The sequence below is a fragment of the Hippocampus zosterae genome, chromosome 8 (genome assembly GCF_025434085.1).
Source record: "Hippocampus zosterae strain Florida chromosome 8, ASM2543408v3, whole genome shotgun sequence".
NCBI lineage: Eukaryota > Metazoa > Chordata > Actinopteri > Syngnathiformes > Syngnathidae > Hippocampus > Hippocampus zosterae.
In genome coordinates this window covers 22944679-22967857 of record NC_067458.1, presented here as the reverse complement: position 1 = coordinate 22967857, position 23179 = coordinate 22944679, and the positions used below count along the sequence as shown (strand labels likewise).

Genomic DNA, 23179 nt, shown 5'->3' with positions numbered 1-23179 from the left:
TCGGCATATGAGACACAGATTGGAATCAGACTTTTGTGGTTTTGGTGTTTGAAATCAGCAGCAGCAGCCTCCATCTTAAAAAAAAAAAGCATCACGCCATTAAAAGTTCAACAAATGTTTTATTGTCAACTCTTCACACACAACAAGCTCACCTCCCTGTATGTGCGCGATGTACTGCAGACTCCCAAAGTGCTTAAAAAAAAAAGTCAAACATGGATGCTGTCCAAACGGCGACCAGACAGACAAGTGTGCTGTCATCACTGACACCTTATGTGAACTGATAAAAACACCCAAACCACATCAGGTCCGGGTCCAAATCCAGGACATGTATAAGTCTAGAGTTCAGATCGAGGTCCAAATCTATGCCGAGGTCAAAGTACAAGTTTAGATCCAGATGCAGGTACAAGTCCAGATCTCGGTGCAGATTTGAATCCAGGTACAAGTATAGGTCCAAGTCCACTTCAAGATACATTTGAAAGTCCAGCCCATGTCAGGGTTTGGTTAAAAATCCCGGTCAAAGTCCAGGTCCAGGTAGAAGCTGAAGTCAAAGTCAAGGGAGAGTGATGAGCCAAGTTACAAGTGTAGGTCAAAGTCAAGGTGTGGGTCCAAGTCCAGGACCAGATCTGAATGGAGGTGCAAGTACTGTTCCAGATACAGATCCAGGTGCAAGTCAAGGTCCACTTCAAGATACGTTCAAGTCCATTCCAGGTTGAATTCAAGGTAGAGTTGCAGATCCCAGTCAAAGTCCAGTCCTAGGTAGAAGTTGAAGTCAAAGTCAAGGTACAGTTAGCGGTCCAGTTCCAGGCAAGTGCGGGTCAAAGTCAAGGTGTGGTTCCAAGTCTCGGTCTCGGGTCCAGGTGTATGAAATGGAGTGAACAAAGTGGGAACAAGAGTGACAACGTTTGGTAGCGCAACCAAGCGTCATCAAATCAACATCAAGACAAACAAACAAACAAACAAACGTCACCTTTCTCCCTCCTTCCTTGTGCGAGGTCTCTTGTGGTGTGCATTACCATGGCAACCCCCCCCCCCTGCCCCCACCATGAGTAGAGCCCAGTTGGAAAGGTACGGACGTGCCTGAGATCCATTTCTGTTCATTTCCTCTCGTGATGGCTTGTCTCCGGGTAGATTTAAAAATCATTGAAATGTGTAATTTCTGTAATGTTAGGGCAAAAAAACAAAAAGTGGCAAAATGGATGCCAAAACACACACACACACACACACACACACACACACACTGTAGAGTTCCGGCTTATAAAACAATATTCATAAAAAATCCCATTGAATGAAAGTGTGATATAGAATAAAATGTTTTATTGTCTCTCGGAACTATTTGCCCACCTCCTGTCTCTGTGGGGACCCGTCATAGCCACAAGCAGTTCCCAGGTCCAACTTTGCCCAATCTGAAAAGTTCCACACGTCACACGGCGGTGGACTTGCGATTTCCCACCTTGTCAACGGCGGCGGGTACGGAAAGCCTCAGAGCCTCGCCGTCCTCCTCCTCCTCGCTGTCGGTGTCGCCCAGTTTGCAATGGAGCATGACGCGGCGGCCGCGGCCAGCGTCGCCGCCGTTCTTGGTGGCGTCCTCGTCCGAAGAGTGGTACGAGCCGTCGTCGTGGGGGTCATCGGGGTCACGGTGGTGCGCGTAGTGGTTGATGATGTGGATGCCGTCGAAAGCGGCCGGTTTGGAGGATATGCCGCGTTGTCCCTTTAAGCAGCAGATCTGTGCGAGCAAATGAGGGACAATTTCGACAACATTAAAAAAAAAAAAAAAATAGTGATGGCATGACATAATTAAAAATACAATTTTGACACTTATGAATAAACTATATTATTATTATTATTACTAAGACATAACCCCCCCAAAAAAACAATATCTCAAAAAATGATATCGATAGAACGACGTTACAGCAAAAGAAAAAGACAAATCATTCAACGACAATTATAACATTAAAAAGGTAAGAATGATTCAAAATTACAATTCATACATTGACTAAAAAAATATGACGTCATAAAAAAGAAGAAGAAAAAAAGAAAAGTAAATGACAAATTTAAGAAAAATGGCCCGGTAGTCCAGTGGTTAGCACGTTGGCTTCACAGTGCAGAGGTCATGGGTTCGATTCCAGCTCCGGCCTCCCTGTGTGGAGTTTGCATGTTCTCCCCGGGCCTGCGTGGGTTTTCTCCGGGTGCTCCGGTTTCCTCCCACATTCCAAAAATATGCGTGGCAGGCTGATTGAACACTCTAAATTGTCCCTAGGTGTGAGTGTGAGTGCGAATGGTTGTTTGTCTCCGTGTGCCCTGCGATTGGCTGGCAACCGATTCAGGGTGTCCCCCGCCTACTGCCCGGAGACAGCTGGGATAGGCTCCAGCACCCCCCCCCGCGACCCTAGTGAGGATCAAGCGGTTAGGAAGATGAATGAATGAATGAATGAATGAATGAATGAAAGAAATTACAATTCTGGAAGTCCCCCATTTCGGCATTTGGAGGGAAACAAAAGTCAGACAGCATTAAATCTTATTTAAAAAAAATATGCAAGTAAAACATAATCAATAGAATCATTAAAAAAAGGTAAGAACAAATTACACATATGTCCTAATTTAAAAAGATAGGAGGCTTTTAAACACCACGCAAAACAAGCTGAAAGGAATCACAGCGATGTCGGCTAACGTTAGCTGAGCATGTGTGTTGATCCACGTCAGGTTTTTAACACTTGGCCTCCGCTTTGTGACGGATCGGATGCCGGGTTGTCTTGACAACTTAACGATGTCGTGGCGCTGCACAGGAAGCGCCCTTGGGTGTAGTTGACACTTTTGTCATATCTGCTAGCCTCATCGTCAAACCAAACCAGGAAACAAATCTCAGAGCACGGATGAAAAGGGGCGAAAAAGAAGAAGGTGAAGAAGAAGGTGTGAAAAGCTCGGTTATCACCTCATGTTTGAGCTCTTGAATCTGATCTTTGAGGTCTCTGATGTATTGGTTGGAGTCACTGTGGTTCAGCTGGCCCTGCACCTTCCCTTCTTCTTTCTAGACCACCAAAAACAACAAAAACAACAACTCGGTAGCTAATGTACACATCGAGTGCTAATGTGCGGCTAGCAGGCTAAAGCTAAAGCCAGGAAACGGAGATGCGTCGTGATCGCGTTATCCGGCTAAAGCTAACGCTAGCGGTGTGTATGTATCCCATTCAGCGAAAGTGATCAAATGAATTCATAACATGATAAAACAAAGTCAATCACTTATTAACTTTGCAGCAAGGTGCCCCCCCCCCCCACACGTTATCTGAATTTAGCAACAACTTCCTGCAACAGTGACAGGTCCCAACAGACCCCGAAAGGAGGGTCAAAAACAAGTCAGATGATATTTTTGAGGTTTTGTTTTCCAGCTTCCTGGAGCTCAGCTGCGATACGAAACAGGTGGCAAGCAGCCGGCGAGCGGCGGCCGTTTAACGTCTCGGGAATGCTTAAAAAAAAAGTTTTTGGGGTGCCAATCTGCCAGTAAGGAGCTGACAAAATAAAGCTTCACATTTCGGGTTGAGAGTGAAACCACTTCCTGTTGGGCCCCACAGACGCCGGGACTGATAACGACCAAAGCTCATTTTTGAACAATTGAAAATGACACAATTATGCGGTCACACAATAATACTTTAATCAGATTTCTATGTTTCGAATGTTGTTGTTGGAACCGTTTTTTTTTTCCCTATTCACCGAAGACCCCATCTATTGCTATTTGGCTGCTAGGCTAAAGCAGTATCTGGTGGAACGCTATCTCAGATTCTTGCTAGGTTTCAGTCACTGCTGTTTTTTTTGGGGGGGGGGGGGGGGGGGGGGGTTTGTTTCACTTCTGAGGTCTGGTTGCGCACCAAACTGCATTACCTGAATCTCCAGCTCTGAGATCTGCTGCTGCAGTTCGGCCATGGCGGCCATGTTGTCAGCTTCGCGCAGCCTCACCGCCATCACCTCCTCTTTGCTCTGGGGGAGGGAGGGGGAAAAACAAAACAAAATACCCTCAACTTCCGGCGCAAATAATCGCGTAGTTCGTCCGGTACCTTGCATTCCATCTCCGCTTGTCGCCTTTTGATTTCCTGGAGCTGCGAGTGGAGATCCTTGTTTTGAGTCGTCAACGTCTGAACGCGATCCTGAAGGCTTCGGGCTTCTTGCTCTGCTCGCCGTAGCTGGTTGCCATGAATCTCATTCTGGAAACCGACCACCCCCCCCCACCCCAAGTTTATTCGTTTTTTTCAAAGCTAACAAACTTATCTCACAACATACGGTGAAAAAAAAAAAAAAAATCAGGCCCATAGAAGTACATTATTGAGCTGTCGCTTTCTGTCGGCACAAAAATCAGGATTACAGAGGAGGATATTCAATCATTTTCAACAAAAACAGGGCTATGCTGAAATATTTCCGGTTTGTTCTTAAATAGGGATTCGCTATCTAGTGGTCGACAGTGGAATTACACGCAAATAGATAAAAGTCAGATCGAAATACAGTATGAAGTGTACCTACCCCCATCCCACACCCAAAAAGTCTGCGGAATAGAAGGACCACAAACCCAGAACCCACAATGGAGGGCGTTTTACCCTCGTTCAAAAGGTGACTAACCACACAAATACTTCCAAACAACGTCTTTCTATGTTTTATGTGTGACGGTCTCACTTGGGTCTCCAGCTCCAGCATCCTCTGTCGACTCTCCCGCATTTCAGCCTGCGCCTCGGCCTCCCGCAGCCGCACGCTCATCAGCTCGTCCTGCAGCTCGCTCAGCGTGTTCTTCTTGGGGCTCTCCCGCCAGCGGCCGGACGTTCGGGCGAGGTGGCGCTAGGAGGAGCAGGAAAAAAAAAGATTCTAAAGTTTTTTGATGATGGCAGTACTGAGAAAAATCACATTCACGATTCTCATGTAGCTGCTGTAAAAAAAAAAACGTCAGTCTAAATTACATCTGACTTAAGGAGCTCTTACCACCTCAAACAGAAAGGTGTGACGGAGCCTTTTTTTTGAGGGGGGGGGGGGTTACTCGTTTCCCACCTGCCAGTGGTCCTCCAGGTCCCGTACTTGCTGCCGCAGTTCCTTGAGGCCTTTGAGCGCCTCGGCCTCCCTGACCGTCATGGCCATCAGCTCTTCCTGCAGTCGAGCCACATTGGTGTCGTCCGGCAGCGACGTGTTGCGCTAATGCGGTTAGCGAAAGGACGTTCAGGACATTTTGGCAAGTCCAAAGCAAATTTAAGACTTATTAAGGCTTGGCATGTTTTTTTTTTGTTTTTTTTATGTATCCTGCGCACCATTTTGGAGCAGCACTGCAATGGCGTCATGGTTTGAAACAAAGACAGCGAATGTCCATTTAAGTCAATGCGTTCGTCACCTTCTCCATGTCGAGGATTTTGTCCTGCATCTCTTTGAGCGCACACTGCGACTCGGCCTCCTTCAGCCGGGCCTGCACCAACTCTCGCTCCAGCTGCAGCACCGCCTCCTCCGAGCAGCGTAGCGCCCCCTTCTGACAACCACACAAAACACAACACCGCATGACTAACCGACTCCTGTGGATGGCGGAGCTGCATCGCTTGTATAAAGTTTAAATAAAGGCAGTTGAATTTCATCTTGTCACCTCGATTAGGAGAAAGAGTGCGTCGTGATCATGAGAAAATATGACATAGTTCATAGAGCGATTGGTGAACGGGATATAAAAAATAAAAAAAAAAACACTGACGCTCAACTCGAGCCATCAAATGTGATTGTTTTGCTCTTGATTGTAAAGTGTCCTTGAGTGTTGTGAAAGGCGCTTATAAATAAAATGTAGTATTATTATTACTATCAAAAGCCCATTCATTGGCTTGTTTTATGGTTTGGGGTGGGGGGAGGGGTGTCACAAAATGTGTTAAAGTCACCGTTCAGCTTGACGCATTTCTTTAAACAAAATGGCACTTTTCTCTACTTTTTGGTCAGAATCGGGTGTTTTTGGTACATCAGGCCCATGGTCTACTGCTACTGACTGAAGAACAGAAAAAAAGTAGAAACCTTTTTTTTTTCTGGTGAAAGAAAAGAGTGTGGGCAGCAGTGATTTGAAAATGGCTAGGACTGAATGAGTTCAGATAACATTTGCTCAATGAGAAATACGGTTTGGACTCAAGACATTATTAACGTAGTTTAAAAAAAAACAAAACAAAACTGAGCTTTCCTTTAAAAATGTGACATTTCTAAGTGCAGAGGTGGTCTGATTAAATAGTGGCACGGCTTTAAGAGGAGAATGGGGTTGCCGTACCCTGTCTGACAACCATGTTGCATGAATAAATCACCCAAGTGTCACATTATGTAAAACATGCACTGGCATGAATTAATAACGAAACATAATTATGCCAAGAGAGCAGATGTGCAGGGTGTGAAGACATTTGTACGTGTGTGTGTAGGAGGCAAGTGATGCGCTCTACATACACGTGGGACACCACGCATGCCTAAACAGAAAGCGACAATCGGTTCAAATGTGAGTACCGTCTTGAGACGCGATGAACAAACGTGATCCTGGGGTGTATTCGGGAATTTTTTTCCCCCAGAAAACGGTCACAGTTTGATAATTGTAAATGTTAAATTCTGTACAGTATTTTCAAAGACAAATAAGAGCAGATCATGCGAGTGGTCAACACCAACTTTAGGCAAGGGCTCATTTTTCCTGAAATCCGGCTTGGCTCCCGTCAGCAGTGGCGCCACCCAGTGGCCATCCTTACCGCTTGCGGCTGCTGTTGAAGCTGCCTGATGGCGTTGTTGGCCTGCTCCAGCTGAGCGGCGGCCTCCTCGCTCTGCTGTTTGACAGTGGCCAACTCCCGCTTGACCAGGTAGTTCTCCTCCGCCTCCTGAGCCCGAGTCACTTGTCCCTTCGGACGCAAACGACCGAAGGCGGACGTGGTGGTGGGAAGGGGGAAAGGTGAGCAAGCCAGCGAGTGAAATATTACGATGGAAGAGGAATAAAGAGATTGGCGTTGTCTAAAAGTCATGCTGGCTTTTAAAGGGTGTGTGGGTTTATTTATTTTTTATTTTTTGCAAACACTTGAGCAAGCGAGTGCACACTGCATGTGTAATACAACAGTGTTCCTCTAGAGGCGCTAGAGTAGCACAAAAGAGGCATTAAACGTTCTGCCGTGAGAACATTTTGAACGTCACGGTTCCTTACAGCTCTGTATGTGTTGAAATGAATATTTGGAAATGCAATGACAAGAGGGTGCCATTCTGTATCCAAATTGACACAATTCTAGCTTGCCCAATTTATTTTTTGTCAAGGGGTAGTTTTGGTTTTCCTTGAATGGCCATGAACCCAGATAAACATATGCCTCATATTGTCACATGATGGATTACTACTTTTATACATAAAATGCAATTTTAAAAAAACCTATTTTCCAGTTTTTCCAAAATAAAACCACCAAGTCAGCGTTTCCTCCTCCTTTCATAAAGGCTTGGAGTGTGCTCGCTTTGCTCAGGTGAAAAACATTTACTGGTAACTTTGGATTCTGTCATTTTGCGAGTACTTCATGCACTTAATTCAACATTGTCAAGGCCTATAATTACCAGATGTGGCATAATTTCCCACTTAATGTGCATGATTGGGACTGACTAATCATCAGCATGCGGTGCTAAAGAGGCAGAAAGGAGAGAGGATGGGTGCAGCGAGAAAAATAATGTGAGGGGAAAAAATACCTGGATCAATCTATCTGCCAAGGAAGCACTTTCCTACAAAAAACAGAGATATGCACAAAAGAGAAAGCAGAGAGACAATCCAGAGGACAGTTTAAAGCACACACACAAGATACTTAATGATTTTGATTTTGTTTTCAAGAAAAAAAAAGAAGAAATGCAACGTGAAAGGCAATGTTCATTTCTACCTCCTACAGCAGTGATTCCCAACCAGTGTGCCACATCACATCAACTAGTTCCCTCTGGCGCCCCCTTTTGGCTGATTGCTATCTCTGTCGGACTTCATGATGATGGCTCATCAATAAATCAATCAACGTTTTTAATTTTATGTCGGTGGAACCCAGAGGGGGTTCTTAAAATAATTTGGAGAGATTTACAAAAATCAATATGGTGTCCACTTTATATTGGCTTCCGCTTTTTCATTAGTTGTAGATACATTTGGGAGGCTAATGTTTTTTTTTTTCTCCTGCAATTCATCATCTAATGATGTTTCCCTTTTCAGTCTGTCAGGTTTTTAGATCCGAGTTGGATATCGTGTTGGTTAAAATTGTGCAAAGCATTTTCATGACTTCAAAACTTTGCATCACACCCTGTTATGAATTATGATCATTATTATTATTATTGATATTAGCTTTAGCAGGATACTCTAAACGTACCACATTTTAAACTGCTGTTGAGAGTCAAGTATTCATTCTAATATGCACATTAAACGTAAAAAACACAAATAACCTAATTAATGTTGAATATGCATAATAGATAGGTGGCGCAGGATGACAGCAAAGCCCTTTTTTTCTCTATTAGACAAGGCTATGGCCTGGCTAAACAAAGCTCCTCCCCCACCATACGGCGGTGAAGCAAAACTTGTATATTAGCTTTTGCCTGAACTCAGAAATAGCGAATAGTTTTTCAGTGAAAACTGGAGAATTTTGCACATGTGCAGGTTGTCATACGGGCACTGTGATGATTTTTTTTTCTTCTTAATATATGCTTTGTTCCAAAGGTTGGGAAACACTGTCCTACGTGTTTACATCAGGGATGCAAAAAGGAACATTATATGCAAGAGAGTGATGGATGTAGCTGGGAAAAAAAAATGGATGGTCTAGCAAGGAAGCAGTGAAAGTGAGAGTGAAAGAGGGAGTACAAGGTCAAGAGAGTGGAGGTGTGAGGAGAGGGCTGGGGGGGGCGCATCAACGAGCTTCCGCGTCAAATGGCGTTAGTGATAAAGATCCGGTGATGAAGAGCCTGGCGACGTCTGGACCGAGTTAGAATCCGACCAGCTGCCTCATGCTCGACGCGGACGCGCCGCAAACCTGACATGCATGACAAGCACGCACGGGGCTCGGCCTCGGTTAGTGGCGTCGCCGTGGCGACCGACTGGCACGGTGACCCTTCAAACAGCCAGTTAGAGCGGGGCGAGGAAGCCGTCGCGAAACCGCGACGACGCGAGAGGACCTCACCTTTTCGAGAGTCTCGATCCTCTGCTTCAGCAGCCGGTTTTCGGTGCGCAGCCTCTGAAAGAAACAAGCGTAATAAGGAAGGGCACAATCAAAACAAAAACATAAAAGAAGAAAAAAAAAGTGTGCGGCTAGACTCACTTTGATCTCCACTTGCTCCTCCATCTCTTTGGTCTTGATGGTGGTGTACTCCTTCTCCAATCTGAGTTGAGCAAAGCACAAGAAGGCGATGATGCAACCAGGACGGTGATTTCCACGATTGGCCACATGGGGGCGACAGAGAGAACGCCACACAAAGTTCTAACTTCAACCTGAGCGAGACCAACTTTTTCTGTTTAGTTCCTAAAGTGTTTCAGTTACTAACGACTTGACACCGTTATGTTTGATAGTTAGAGACGCGACTGACATGATCATTTCACTTCAAAGTGATACCACAGCAAAATTTAAGGAGCACACTTGTAACTTTTTTTACAGTACAAAACTGGGCCCCTGCTTACTTTTTCATCTTCTTGGCGTTGTACTTGAACTGATATGCCGCCTGGATGACTTTGTCGGGGCCAGTGTCCAGCTGGCGCGGGATGACCTTCTGAAAGTGCTGTGGTTTGCGGGGCAGAGGACCCGTCAGCTCAGACAAACGCGCACAGACCCAACAGACGGCATGAAAGACCGACCTCGCTACATCGCAGCGCGCGGCCGTACCTGTAACATTCCCTCCATGTCCAGCTGAATGAGCTCAGCTTGGTTCATCTGCAGGATGGCCAGGCCCACTCGGAACACGATCTCCAGACCCTGATAGCAGACGGCATCACTCGTGACCTTGTCTCAGGTGTACATTTCGTCTCAAACTCAGAACAAAATTATATATCATTAAAAAGCATATGGGGGGGGGGATAAAACAAACGTTATGAATCAAATTCTTCCTTCCTCCCACCAATTACAAGCACTAATATTGTGGTGTCATGTTAGCATTTAAACCCGGCATCCCAAAAATCTAAATATCACAATCGCCAAGGATTACTCGATGGAACTTTTAGTCTGTCCAGCAGGTGGCACTAATGGACAACCAACAAAATCTATTTTAGTCGTGTCAAATCTTCTACTCCGGCCTTCTTTCGTGTACCCACCTCGCACATGAAAATGTCAAAGATCCGCGTGGCGACGGGCAATGGGAAGGAGGTGAGGAAGATGGTGAGGAACCAGGAGGAAGCGTACATGGAGGTGTGGAAGCTCTGCGCCTGGAAGTGCACGTGGAGCTCGGGGAGATCCTCCTGGAGGCACGAGAGAGTCCGGTTATAGAAGAGTAAGCGAACGATGAATGATTTGGTTCATTTTCAACCGAGTAAATGCGGTTTCTGGGCATGAAGGTGACTCGATTAGTGGAGAAGAAAGAATGTGAAGAGCTGATTGTAGTAAAGTGGAAAGGAAAAATTGACAACTGTAAATGATGTTTTTGGGCGGTATTACAGCCGCAATTCAAGCCAGGAAAACATTTGATGAATCCTTTTTTTTTTCCCTTGGATAGTTTCTCCTACCTGGATCATGGATTCAAACTGGTACATGCAGAGACCCAGCTCGGCCATGCTGGGCTTAAAGAGCTCCCGGAGCCTGTAGTCCTGCATCAGCTTGACAAAGACACAGAAGGCCTCCTCCTCAGGCATCTGATGGACAGGAAATAAAATCCCCCGCACACAAGTGAGGGTTTGGTCTTTTGGTTGCCGAGCACTCGCGACGTCAGCACCTGACGATTACCTGCATGAGCAGCAGCCCGACGATGAAGGCGCTGCCTTGACAATAACCCACCTCGCGGTCCACCAGGGAGTAAGCCTGAGGAGCAAACAAGACGGACGGGCTCTGACAGATACGCCAAGGTTGCGTCAAACGTGAAAGGGGCTCGGCGTTGCTTACCTTCATGACATTGAAGAGAACTTCCTGGCCCAGGCTGTCCTTCTCCTTGAAAAAGTCATGCTCTGGGTAAGTGCGGGCGATGTCGCGGCGAATCAGCTTCTCGCAGGGCGACGTCATCTTCAGGAGGTCCGAGTACTGGTCCTTGATGGCCATGTTCTGGGCGTTGCACAGAAGCTGCCATACGATGGCCCGGAAATGGTGCGGAATGCCCTTTCGGACGAGATCCTGGAAGCATGTCGCCACATCTTCAGCGCACTTGAGAAATCAAAGCTGTCATATGCGCTTGTGCTTCGTGTTTGGGCTGTTTCTTGCCGCAACTGGATTACACTGTGTGAATACCATCGGATGTCATGTCAAAGCCAAAAGGTAAGCAGAGCTGCATTTAATTTTGTTGTGCGTTAGCTCAGTGAATTAGCGTCTGATGACGGGAAGATACACGATTAAGAAGTGAAACTGTTGGTGGAGGTGGCGGGTATTGCATTGGGAAAAGCGTCCGGTCAGATGCATGCGCCACATGAACGGATCGGCACAACAAGAGAACGAAGTGCTACCGACGTAAATGAAAATAACCTCCGTCTTGATCATGTTGTTTTTGTAGAAATTATTATTACTCTCTGTAAAGAATCACATTTTTGAGGGCCTAAACAAATAAAAAATGTGGACGCATACATCGGGTCAGGGGAAAAATTTTATATTTTAAAATTGTCATACACAAGTACAAAAATATGGGCCTTGGGTGTAACGGAGCTATGAAAATTGGGTCGCATGTATGGCGCTCAAAGACGTGCAAAAAAACAATTTGGGCACATTTATTTAAGCATCCTTGTACTCGAGATTCCATTTTATTTTCACTGTGTGAAAAAAAATATTACAACGCATCTACGGACACGGATAGATTTTATTGCCATAATATCCATGCGTTTTGTTGCCAATTTCATGCAAATGTTCACAATCTTATCCAGCAGAACTACCAGGCAAAGCGCAGGCCGCCATTACGATCCGACACGGCTGCCGTCCAATTCTGCTTCATGATAATGATCGAATATAACGGTCCACAAGGATGTTATTATGACATGTTTCTTCCATCCATTACTGCTGACACAATGTGATTAAGAAACTTCCTGTGCTGACGGAGCACACTGCTTTTTCCTGCTATGATGTGCGCACGTGTGCACGCGTGTTTTTCTTTGTGCCCATTTTGGGACCGACTTTGACTTGTGGAGTTGAGACCAGACGGGCTGCTATGGATACGAGTGCAGTTTTCATGTTCGGTCATCATCACCTTGTTAAAAATGTTTCATCCCGGAAGTGGCCAGCAGGTGGCAGTATATACAGCTTGGCCATATTACTTAAAGGGGAGAAGCAGCAGCACAAACTAACAAAACCCGATTTAAAAGCTGCCCACATGGGTACATTTTCACCCACGCGGTGTCATGATGTGTTGTTTTTTTACCCCCGGAAGTTTTCCGGATTAGAATAAAGCCTTTTTTCAACCAAGCAAGTACAGGCCCACTTTTCCCCACTCTTATCACTGGGTCGGCGGTCGCAGCGAGTGTCAGGTCTCAACATCAGCGTATGACTTCCTCCCGGCACAAGTGAGCTTTAAAACGAGAAAGGTGCACCCAAATTAGCCTTGCCCAAAATAACACGGCAAAGGATACATGGCAGGGGCGCCCTCGGACTAATAGAGGGACGGGAAATAGTTTCCAACACAGAAGTAAGACGCTTCCTTCAGGAGATCCAAGGAAAGGTCAAAAAGGATAACATGCCCTATTCGCACATGAGGCAAATCTTTGCAGAATCAAAGAAATTGTGAGGAAATAAGATGACAAAAATCCAAATGACCTCCAAAAGGATGAATAAAAATTGAATGTAACCCAGAACATCAAGCCGTCGTGTCCGCAGTGTGTCTTTCCCCCACCGAATCTCACCTTGAGCTGCTTCTCCTTCTTCTTTCGCACCTCCTCCCACTCGTTGACGATGCGCCCCCAAAGGATCCACGAGTCCTCCTCCAGGTGCGACAGGTTGGACGAGGCCGAGGAGCTGGACACCAGCGACGAGCCGCTGTTCCGACGCGAGCCGTTCATGGAGCGCAGGGATTTGCTGTCCGTCTCCAGGAGCCTTGCGAGACGGTCAGACGCTAGTCAAATCTAACTGGAGAGGTAACTTGCTGCTTAGTACAACACCAGATATAAATGAAAAACACGTTACACGCGTAAATATTTGATGCTGAATGCAATATAGTTATCGACAAACACGTTTTTGTTCCCTCTGCAAAGGTCAAGCGGTTTGATTGTATTTTAGTTGTACTTACAGTAGATTGACTTTAACATTTAAGGCTATTTAAAAGTTAATGTGCACGGTAAATAAAGGTTCATGGTTCTTCAGAATCAGGCATGCCCAAGGAATCGAGCAGTTTTACCGGATTTCATGTTCGTTAATGAGCTTATTTTAACCCTGGTTAAAATGTGAATGAAACGGAGTCTGCTCGTACAGGAAATCAAGGTTGCCGTTCCCTCTCCAATACGAGACTTCAAACACCCGGCGGTGTTGACATCACGCAGCAGGCTCAAGTTTCAGCTGCATCTGGGTCGCGTGGGCGGAACCCGTGGCCACAAAGAGCCAAGGGGAGCTTCCCACTCGATTCAGACCACAAGTCGAACAAAAAGGAACGCCCGGTCGGAATTAAGCTCGCACGCAAACACGACCGCGCGTGACCCAGTACTGCACATCAGCATCATTTCGGAAAGCCATCGTGAAAACCTCCCATTCACTAAATGAGACATTTTGCAATAAAATTGTTCACACCGCGTATGAAAAACTTCTGACATTTTTACAGGCACTGTCGGTAGCTTGCTGCATTTGTTCATGCAAACGAGCTACAACCAGTCCAATCAATCAAGTCATTGACCCCATCATCAAACTCTTTTGAAGTCTGATCAAAGAAAATACTTTTTTAAAATAATGAGCTAATTACAAAAGTCATTAAAAATGGTCCTCAAAAAGCCATAAAAATACAAAATAATAAGATTTCAATACTTGGATAAAAAGCCTTTAAAAAAATAACTCACAGCTTGATCTGTATTCAATTTCATTTAAATATCTACACGATTTAATTGACTTCAGTCTCATATTTCGTTTGACAATTTTAAATATTTCATTTTATATAAAAAAAAATGTTAAAAAAAAAAAAGAAAAATCCGGTTCAACAATTGTGTCAAATATGGCAAGTTAATATTCCTATTTTCGGTTAATACAACAATACCACAGCACACGAACGCGCGTGACCCAGTACTGCACATCAGCATCATTTCGGAAAGCCATCGTGAACACCTCCCATTCACTAAATGAGACATTTTGCAATAAAATTGTACACACCGCGTATGAAAAATGTCTGACATTTTTTACAGGCACTGTCGGTAGCTTGCTGCATTTGTTCAATCAAACAAGCTACAACCAGTCCAATCAATCAAGTCATTGACCCCATCATCAAACTCTTTTGAAGGCTGATCAAACAAAATACTTTTTTAAAATAATGAGCTAATTACAAAAGTCATTAAAAATGATCCTCAAAAATCCATAAAAATACAAAATAATAAGATTTCAATACTTGGATAAAAAGCCTTTAAAAAAATAACTCACAGCTTGATCTGTATTCAATTTCATTTAAATATCTACACGATTTAATTGACTTCAGTCTCATATTTCGTTTGACAATTTTAAATATTTCATTTTATATAAAAAAAAAATGTTTAAAAAAAAAAAGAAAAATCCGGTTCAACAATTGTGTCAAATATGGCAAGTTAATATTCCTATTTTCGGTTAATACAACAATACCACAGCACAGGAACGCGCGTGACCCAGTACTGCACATCAGCATCATTTCGGAAAGCCATCGTGAACACCTCCCATTCACTAAATGAGACATTTTGCAATAAAATTGTACACACCACGTATGAAAAATGTCTGACATTTTTTACAGGCACTGTCGGTAGCTTGCTGCATTTGTTCATGCAAACAAGCTACAACCAGTCCAATCAATCAAGTCATTGACCCCATCATCAAACTCTTTTGAAGGCTGATCAAACAAAATACTTTTTTAAAATAATGAGCTAATTACAAAAGTCATTAAAAATGGTCCTCAAAAATCCATAAAAATACAAAATAATAAGATTTCAATACTTGGATAAAAAGCCTTTAAAAAAATAACTCACGGCTTGATCTGTATTCAATTTCATTTAAATATCTACACGATTTAATTGACTTCAGTCTCATATTTCGTTTGACAATTTTAAATATTTCATTTTATATCCAAAAAAATATATGTCAAAAAAAAAAAAAGAAAATAAGCCGGTTCAACAATTGTGTCAAATATGGCAAGTTAATATTCCTATTTTCGGTTAATACAACAATACCGCAGCAAAGTAATAGCCCCGATATGTCACGCTAACATGTTCAGCACTCATTCGAAATGTTTTAAGGTATTATTAGGTACTCGGCCTTTCGGATTTAAAGGAAATTCATCAAATTTGGACGTTTTTCGTGGACCCGCTGGTGTGCAAACACAAGCATTTGGGCTAATAATTCACCAGCATGAGACGCTCGTCTGTCATAAAAAAAATTAATCCAAATGGACCTCCTTCAATTCCACAGCGAGAGTTTCGTATAAAAGCAGCATACCAGGACAAGTTCATGATGATCTCGTCATTCTCATCTCCAAGGTCTGGAACGGTTTACAGACGAGATCCTCGTGTGCTGCCCAACTACACTGTTAGGAGACTTTTATCTGCTTTTGCGGGGTCCAAAGGCCTCGGGGAGGGGGGATGGGGGGGGTGACGACGCAACACAAACACAGCGGACTGTCTGAACGCAAGTCTACCCTAATGAACACACTTGATGACAAAAGACTAATTCACACAGAGAATCTGCAAAAGTCGATTGCTCTGTAGGTTTTACACAGAACTCAATATAGTGTGAGACCAAAGTTTGGGATCATTTCACATTTTGAAAAGATCAATTGCGACGTATACTTTTTATCCCTCACCTGTTCTGCTCCTCCAGCTTGGCGAGAAGCTCCACCTCATCGGGGCTGAGCTGAGGCGGCGAGGACGGCGAAGACAACGACGGCGACGACGCGGAGGTCGGCAGGGACGTGGGCGGGGCCACCTGGCTAGCCATCTGACCGACTGTATGCGACACAGACTTCTTCACCCATGAGAGAGTAGAACTTAGCCTTCCAGAAACCTTGTCTGTCGCCACCTGCCCGGGAAAAGACACACATCGACGATTGAGACCAAACATGCGGCGTTTTGCATTCGAGGACGACGTTAATTCATTTTACATGAAAGACACCACTTGTGAGGAAGATGATTCAAGAATTGTGAACGATAGCAGGGCGGAGACGATCAAGTCCTGATTATTTGCATGGCTAGGCTTTAAACGATCATGATTTTGAGGCCCATCGCTGATCTGCGAGCTTAAAACAAAAACGATGACTGATCAAAAAAAAAAAAAAAAATTGCAGAAAAATCTGCTGCCAAACCTCAGACTAATGATAACAGAATGTCACTGGAAATAAATGTAAAAAAGTAAAAAAAATAAACAAACAACTAACTACATAAATACTGTAATAAAATACATACATAAATAAAATTAAAATGAATTAAAATAAATTAAAAAACAAATTAACTAAATAACTACATACATACATAAATGGATAAATTGATGGATGAATGAATGAAATACTAAGCCACTGTTTAGACATAAAAATGAAAGAAGACAAACACAGGTCTAAAAAATGATTCAAAATGAAAACAGAAATAAAAATGTACATTAGAAAAAATAGATCACGCAAAAAAATATTTACATTTTTGCAACAAAAAAGGCAACCGAGGGCTGAAAAAATTATAATAGGTTCTACAAATCCACCCAAGAGAAGAACACATTTTCTTAAAAAATAGGGAACGCATATAAAACATAAAAATCTGTACGGTTTTACATAGTTTGAAATAAAATATACAAATGTAAGAAAGAAAAATCATCTGATACAACTGACGTCATTTTCTCAAAAACAAAACAACTCCACTACCCCCCCCCCCACACACACACACACACACATCTCCAAAAATGTGCTAAACCTGGGCTAGGGTGCAATGTCAAAAAGAAGGGTGTCACAGTGGACATAAAATGTTGACGTTACAAGCGCATGCGTGTTGTGGAGCAGGACGGGAACCGGATGGGCTCAAAGACTGAAAACACTCTGATAAAACTTCAACATCTGATCCAAAACCTAGCAAAGGTGACAAGAGGGAGCCTCCGCCTCCCTCGACAATTCCCTACCTGCTATTCATTCCAAGTCATCGCCCCGGCTTCTGTCCTGGCTTTCCGCGACATCATATCCAGTAGCATCCGGTCAACCGTTAACGCCAGCGTGACAATCTGCTTCTGAACCTTCGACCGCATTTAACGGAGCGCATTTTGGTCATATGCTTGATCACAATGGAGGGTCAAAGTGCTGCTGCAAAGATAGCGCCTCCTCGTTACAGGAAATGCGCTCCTGCACTCACCTGGATGCCCGGAAATACAAGCCGGAGAGCAAAGCTTCACTGAATTTGGCGTTCCAGGGTCCCCCTATCATATATTTTTACAAGGCTTTCTGCGCCGAATAGCAAAAAATTGTGACTAATTGGTGCCACCAAGCCAAAAGATGGGAGCAACGCGCTACTTATGTCTGAATGCAAGTCCTCCTAAACAGTTTTTGGGCACTTTTTTGAAAATAACAGAGGGTTATCAAAATAAAATCTGCAATTAGGTGAATTTATGAAGGCAAACACCAGTTATACAGGAGTTTACTTTACCTATAAATGCGAGAGGAGGAACAAAAACAAAAAAGTATGTCATATTTCTTAAGAAACAACGGAATTCATGCAGGGTTGTCAGATTTTTGTGATGATACGTCACAATCAGATCAAAGTTTTTTTTAATTTGGGTCCAAAGTTAAGTGGAGACGAGGAACTGCTTTGTTATGTTTGTTTTATTGGTGCACTGGGACCAATATGTAGGCCGGGATGGCCCATTAGGGATAATAAATAATAATCATAATTCTTTTGATTGATATTGAAATCACGATTCATAAAAACGATGATTTATTCAACGACTCAAAGCTACCATGATAACCTCATCCTGATTCATCGCCGCACATTCAACAATAATGGATGTTGATGCTAATTTGCCCTTAGCGTATCAATGGGACTTTGCATTTAGCATGAGCACTGGCGGTGTTTTTAAAACAAAGCAGCTCTTGTAATCAAACACACAATGTGCGAGTATTTTTGCTTTGTGTTTAGTTGTTTAGTTTTACTGTCAACTCCAACTGGGGTGTCATTTTCACGAAAGAATAATTTGCCCTGCCATATATGGAGACATGGACTTTTTTTTTTCCAAACTCAACATAATTTATTGCGAATGACTTTGAAAATCTGCAACTTACAGCTCACAGAATGCCTTGGGGGTTGACGGGGGTGTGGGAGTGGAAACATTGGTCTAGAAAGCCTTTTTCTTCAGCCCCGCCTACTTCGAGAGCCAGAGCCAGGTGGCAGCAGTGGTTGGTCGGACATTCCACTTCCCCATAAATCTGGGGAGGGGGTCGGGGGGGGTCAGCTTTTGTGTGCAAGGGGGGCTTAGCGACGTGGTGTGCATGGCTAATGAGCAAGTAGTGCAAAAGAAACCACTCACTCAAACGTTTCAACAGCCAGGACATTTCCGACTCTTCCTCTGATCCATGTATGCCGACGAGCCATAATATGTACCTACAAACTTTACTTTTGTCTTGTCTTATAATTCACCACCTTGTTATATTAAAAAATAATAATAATAATAATACATTGTTGCCATCTTCCCGCACCTCAATTTTGTTCACTTTAATTTATTGTTGCTGGGTTTTTTTCTTTTCTTTTTTTTTTTTTGCTATCGGCGTTTTTACACATCCTGTTTTTGTTGGCGGTCGCGAAATGCTCTTTGTGCGAGGGAACAGTGACAGTTTGTTTTTGCTGATCTCCTGATGCAGCTACTAATACTAAATAGCCCGTGTATTCTTACCATGCATATGTTGTGCGTCTAAGGCCATAAGGGGAGCTCAATGACTCGGTAGTTTATGTAACATGGGTTCATGATCGTGTACTTGCTCGATATATGATACATATTGTCTGTGTTGTGACAGCCCGCAGTAACTAAATAAAAAAACAAACAGAAAAACAGTCTCCATTTTAAGTGCTTTGCTGCCATCTTGTGACATCGAGAGGCAATTACAATTTAGGAGGGATCATCAATTCGTCGCAGATTTTCGTTATTCACGGGAACATTCAGCATTCAACGTGAAGAGAGTTCAACGTTCACGAGTCAATGTTATAACTTGCTGTTGCTTAAGTGAACCGTGTCGCCGCTTTATTAAAGAAGTTTTACTGACATCTGATCGTTCTGTTGGCGTTTCCTTGAGCGTAGCTCCATCTAGTGGAGGCATTATAGATTGCGTCTTATAATGCGGTGTACCCAGTGTATGAAAACAAATTACAAAATACGCCATTCATTGAAGGTGCGCCTCATAATCCAGTGTGCCTCTCAGTGTTGAAAATACGGTAACTTATTTTTGAACAGGGGTTAAATCATTGCCTGTTTTTCGAGTAACTGAAGTAAGACGTATGTGACACTTGGCATACCTTTATACCTCTGTACTGTAAAATTAAAATCACTCAAATAACAGATTGCGTAGAATCTTTGACATTCCACTGCATGTTTTCTTAGATGGTTTTGAAGTTTGCGGCTCATATTTCGGTGTCCTTAGTTTTCTCAACGTTGGAGATGGTTGCACTCAGTCGGATGCAGTGCAGTTAAACACCCCTTCAGACACAAAATGACATTTTAAGTACGTTCCGCGAGCACAAACATGGACTGGAGTCACCAGAGTGATGCTGACCGCTGTGCAACATTAACACTTTTATTTCCTCCTTTCCTGTTGCCTCGTCATCACACCGCAGTAAACTATAATGAGGATGTACACACAAGAAGAAGTCATGCCGGACTGATTGAACCTGCTCGGAGTGTAGGGCTTGTTGCCACTTGCAGACCAATGCTGGTACAAATCACTCCATCTCAAGGACTCGGGTTACGCTGAGTCACTCACTAAAAATTATCCGAATCATTTGAGGCAATGTTGTTTCCGGTTCATAATGTACCCTCAGATACTACTTAAGTTTCTTTTTGTTTTATCACAAAGACACAAATCATTTAAGTCCCTCCGTATTGCCAGCAAGTCACCTAATTTGAGTTAGTAGATCAAATAATGTGTTTCGAACCACATTTTGAGTCGTCTCACTCGAGTCGCCGAGCGAAGTCACTCAGGTCCGCAGTGTTTCTGGTGAGCTCACTACCTTGTATCATCAGTCCATTGCTTCCAGTGACTGCATTTGAATCACGGAACAACGTTTTCTCAAGTCAGCGGTGCTCCTGGTAATCCCACTAACTCGAGTAAGTGAACCAAATCATCCGAGTCTTCGAACCAGAGTCAGTGAATGAAGAAAACCAAATCTGTAGTGTTTCTGGTGAGACCGCGGAGTCAGTAAAACTCGAGTCTGTATACCGAATCATCCTTTGCATTTCCAGTGACTCCACTCATTCGACCTTTTGTACTCAGCAACAGCCAACCAAGGGACTCGGGGAAGACCCTGGACGTGTGATTCCTGATCCATTACAATCATCATAAAATGTCAGCGGATTCAGGAGCCGTCCAACTCCATATCACATCCAGTTATGACACACCGATCACTTTATCATCATTTTGCTCTTCCTCATCATTCATCTGTTGAGCGGACCAGCGAGCCACTTGGAAACAATGCAAAGACTCATTTGCTCCTTTTATGGATCCCTGGTGTTAAGTGTTGAAAGGAGATACTCATCGTGTAACATCAACAGCATTACCAACTAATTCGCCAATTCGGGATAATTTAATATCCCCGCACCCAAGTTAGCGAGTTAAATAGTTGAGTTTTCAATTTAAGGTCAGAACTCGTCTGGAAAAAAAACCCACAAGAGATGTTCCAAAGCTAACGACGCGCCTCTCTGGCTAACAGCTAACTCGGAAAACATTACACGTACTGCTCATTTCTAATTAATCATGAATAACTAGTGTATTATGAAAAGGTTTCAGCAATTAGACAGACCCGAGCAGGAGAAGAGAAAAAGAAACAGAACTTCAATTTACCTTGAAGCGATTTTAACACGCCGCGCCAAACTTCCTCGCTTGGCTCGCTTGCTGTGCATCAAGCTATCCTCCGCCGCATTCCCGCGTAGAAACCAACCAAAAAAAGTTGTTTTTCCCCCCGCTCCGATACTTTTCCACCGGGACGCGTTAGCGTTGCTTAAGCTTACTGTCGGGTGTCTCCTTGCTTGGGCTGGGTGCCATTGCGGCCGTCTAATACGTGGACAGCAACGTCACAGGCAGGCGGCCTACAACAGTACAGGCGGTGTTTACATGCCACTGCGCATGCGCTTTTGATTTTTTCTTCGCCTCGACGTCAGCGCCATCGCTTGTCCAGAGTGTGCAAATGCACCTCAAATATTACACCTGGCTTCATTCATTCAAAGAAGCAACCATATTTTACAATATATTTAAATCATAATGTGCCAAATAATGTTGCATAAACATCTGGTCTGGTTACCGTATTTGGTCTCTTTGGGTGGGTCTTAAATTTAGGTCAATAGTTGGTTTTACTTGTGTTACTTTCCTGTAATTGTTGTTTCCTTATCATTAGTGATATATTGTCCATCGCTATTCATGGTATACTTGAGACTCTTTGTTCTAGCTGTCTCTTACCAGAGACACTTCAGAGTCCTTCATTAACCTACAATGCATGTTTTTGGAATGTGGGAGAAAACCGGAGCACCCGGAGAAAACCCACGCAGGCCCGGGGAGAACATGCAAACTCCACACAGGGAGGCCGGAGCTGGAATCGAACCCGGTACCTCTGCACTGTGAAGCCGACGTGCTAACCACTGGACTACCGGGCCACACCTGGTTGTTAATTATGTGAATTTTAATTATGTTTTATGGGAGGAATTTTGACCACAAAGCCAAAGTGGTACTTGAATGCGGCACCACCAAATACCAGATAGACTGAATCATAGTTATTTGTAAATTTAATAATAATAATAACAATAATAATAATAATAATAATGTATTTTTAATGTTACATTTAATGTTTTATATCCTTTTTAAATGTCTTCAATGCTTCAGTTTTTTTCCTCTTTGCTTTGGAATGTCTCAATTTATTTTGTTTGTAAATGCCTTTGAATTCTATGGAAAGCTCATCCAGCTTCCTTGTCAATGAAATGCACAACCGTTAAACAAAAAAAGCTGCTTCCAAGCTGCTAATCATCATTTTTGTATTAGTTTCCGCAGGTTTGACTGTTCATTCTCTTTTGTAAGAATTGTGTTAAATTGTGAAGTGACTGTGCAATGCGGACATCCTGCACAGTATAATTTCTTGGCCTACTACTATGATTATTTTACAAGATAGGACTACTGTATAACAAAAGGCACCAAAACATATCATTCAACTCAATCTATGAACACAAAACCCTTCATCATCTCCTGCATTTGGCCTTTCAAACCCAAAAAGCTATTGCTAAATGTTGTCATGTACAGTATGTACAACTAGTCACTCGTGTGTCACCCTTATCTGATCAGCAACTGACTCCCAAGAATGCCTTACCTGAATTTCAGATGGCATATAGAAGAAAGAAAACTCACAGGACGTCAGATTCCGGGTGGCTTTTCCAGTTAAGGCATCTTGTCTTACATTCCAGAATAGTTCAACAAAAATAAGCAATAATAAGCAGAATCCACAATTATGGCGTCATATATTCTCTCAGTCTCTCAGTCAGTGAGTGAAAATGTATCCCAGTGGATAGAAAGTGGCAGGTTCAGATTTCCCAAAGCGTGGAAGCGGAAAAGCCTCCGTGTCCGCCAGGGTGAGAATGTGACTATGTGACGCTTGCGTTCACATACCACGGTAGCAGACGTGAAACCCACTTTTCTGGTTTCGCACGGGCAACGCTGACGCAGGTCTATTGTTGCCAGCCAGTAGGGCACT

The 23179-nt window shown here is 43.4% G+C and overlaps 1 protein-coding gene across 8 annotated transcripts; it reads right to left on the bottom strand.

Moving 5' to 3' along the window:
* Positions 1-99: 99 nt before the first annotated feature.
* Positions 100-23095, bottom strand: evi5b (ecotropic viral integration site 5b). Of its 8 annotated transcripts, none has more exons than XM_052074676.1 (20): positions 22799-23095; positions 16078-16292; positions 12965-13154; positions 11034-11258; positions 10878-10952; positions 10661-10786; positions 10253-10396; positions 9828-9917; positions 9626-9723; positions 9270-9330; positions 9132-9185; positions 7678-7710; positions 6714-6860; positions 5357-5488; positions 5023-5163; positions 4657-4815; positions 4047-4193; positions 3874-3969; positions 2930-3025; positions 100-1723 (listed from the first exon to the last, which is right to left on the bottom strand). In XM_052074676.1, the coding sequence occupies exons 1-20, from the start codon at positions 22814-22816 to the stop codon at positions 1421-1423; spliced, it is 2550 nt and encodes an 849-aa protein (XP_051930636.1). In that variant the 5' UTR covers positions 22817-23095; the 3' UTR covers positions 100-1420. The 8 variants fall into 8 exon arrangements, with proteins under 8 accessions (XP_051930636.1, XP_051930640.1, XP_051930639.1 ...); XM_052074680.1 differs by having other exon boundaries at positions 22837-23095; XM_052074679.1 differs by lacking the exon at positions 22799-23095 and adding an exon at positions 21289-21572.
* Positions 23096-23179: the final 84 nt, after the last annotated feature.

Coding starts and splice junctions, on each gene's coding strand:
- evi5b (XM_052074676.1), bottom strand. Junction 9,918..10,252: donor TTGACATTTTCATGTGCGAG/GTGGGTACACGA, acceptor GTCTGCTATCAG/GGTCTGGAGATCGTGTTCCG. Junction 9,186..9,269: donor AGGAGCAAGTGGAGATCAAA/GTGAGTCTAGCC, acceptor TGTTTCTTTCAG/AGGCTGCGCACCGAAAACCG.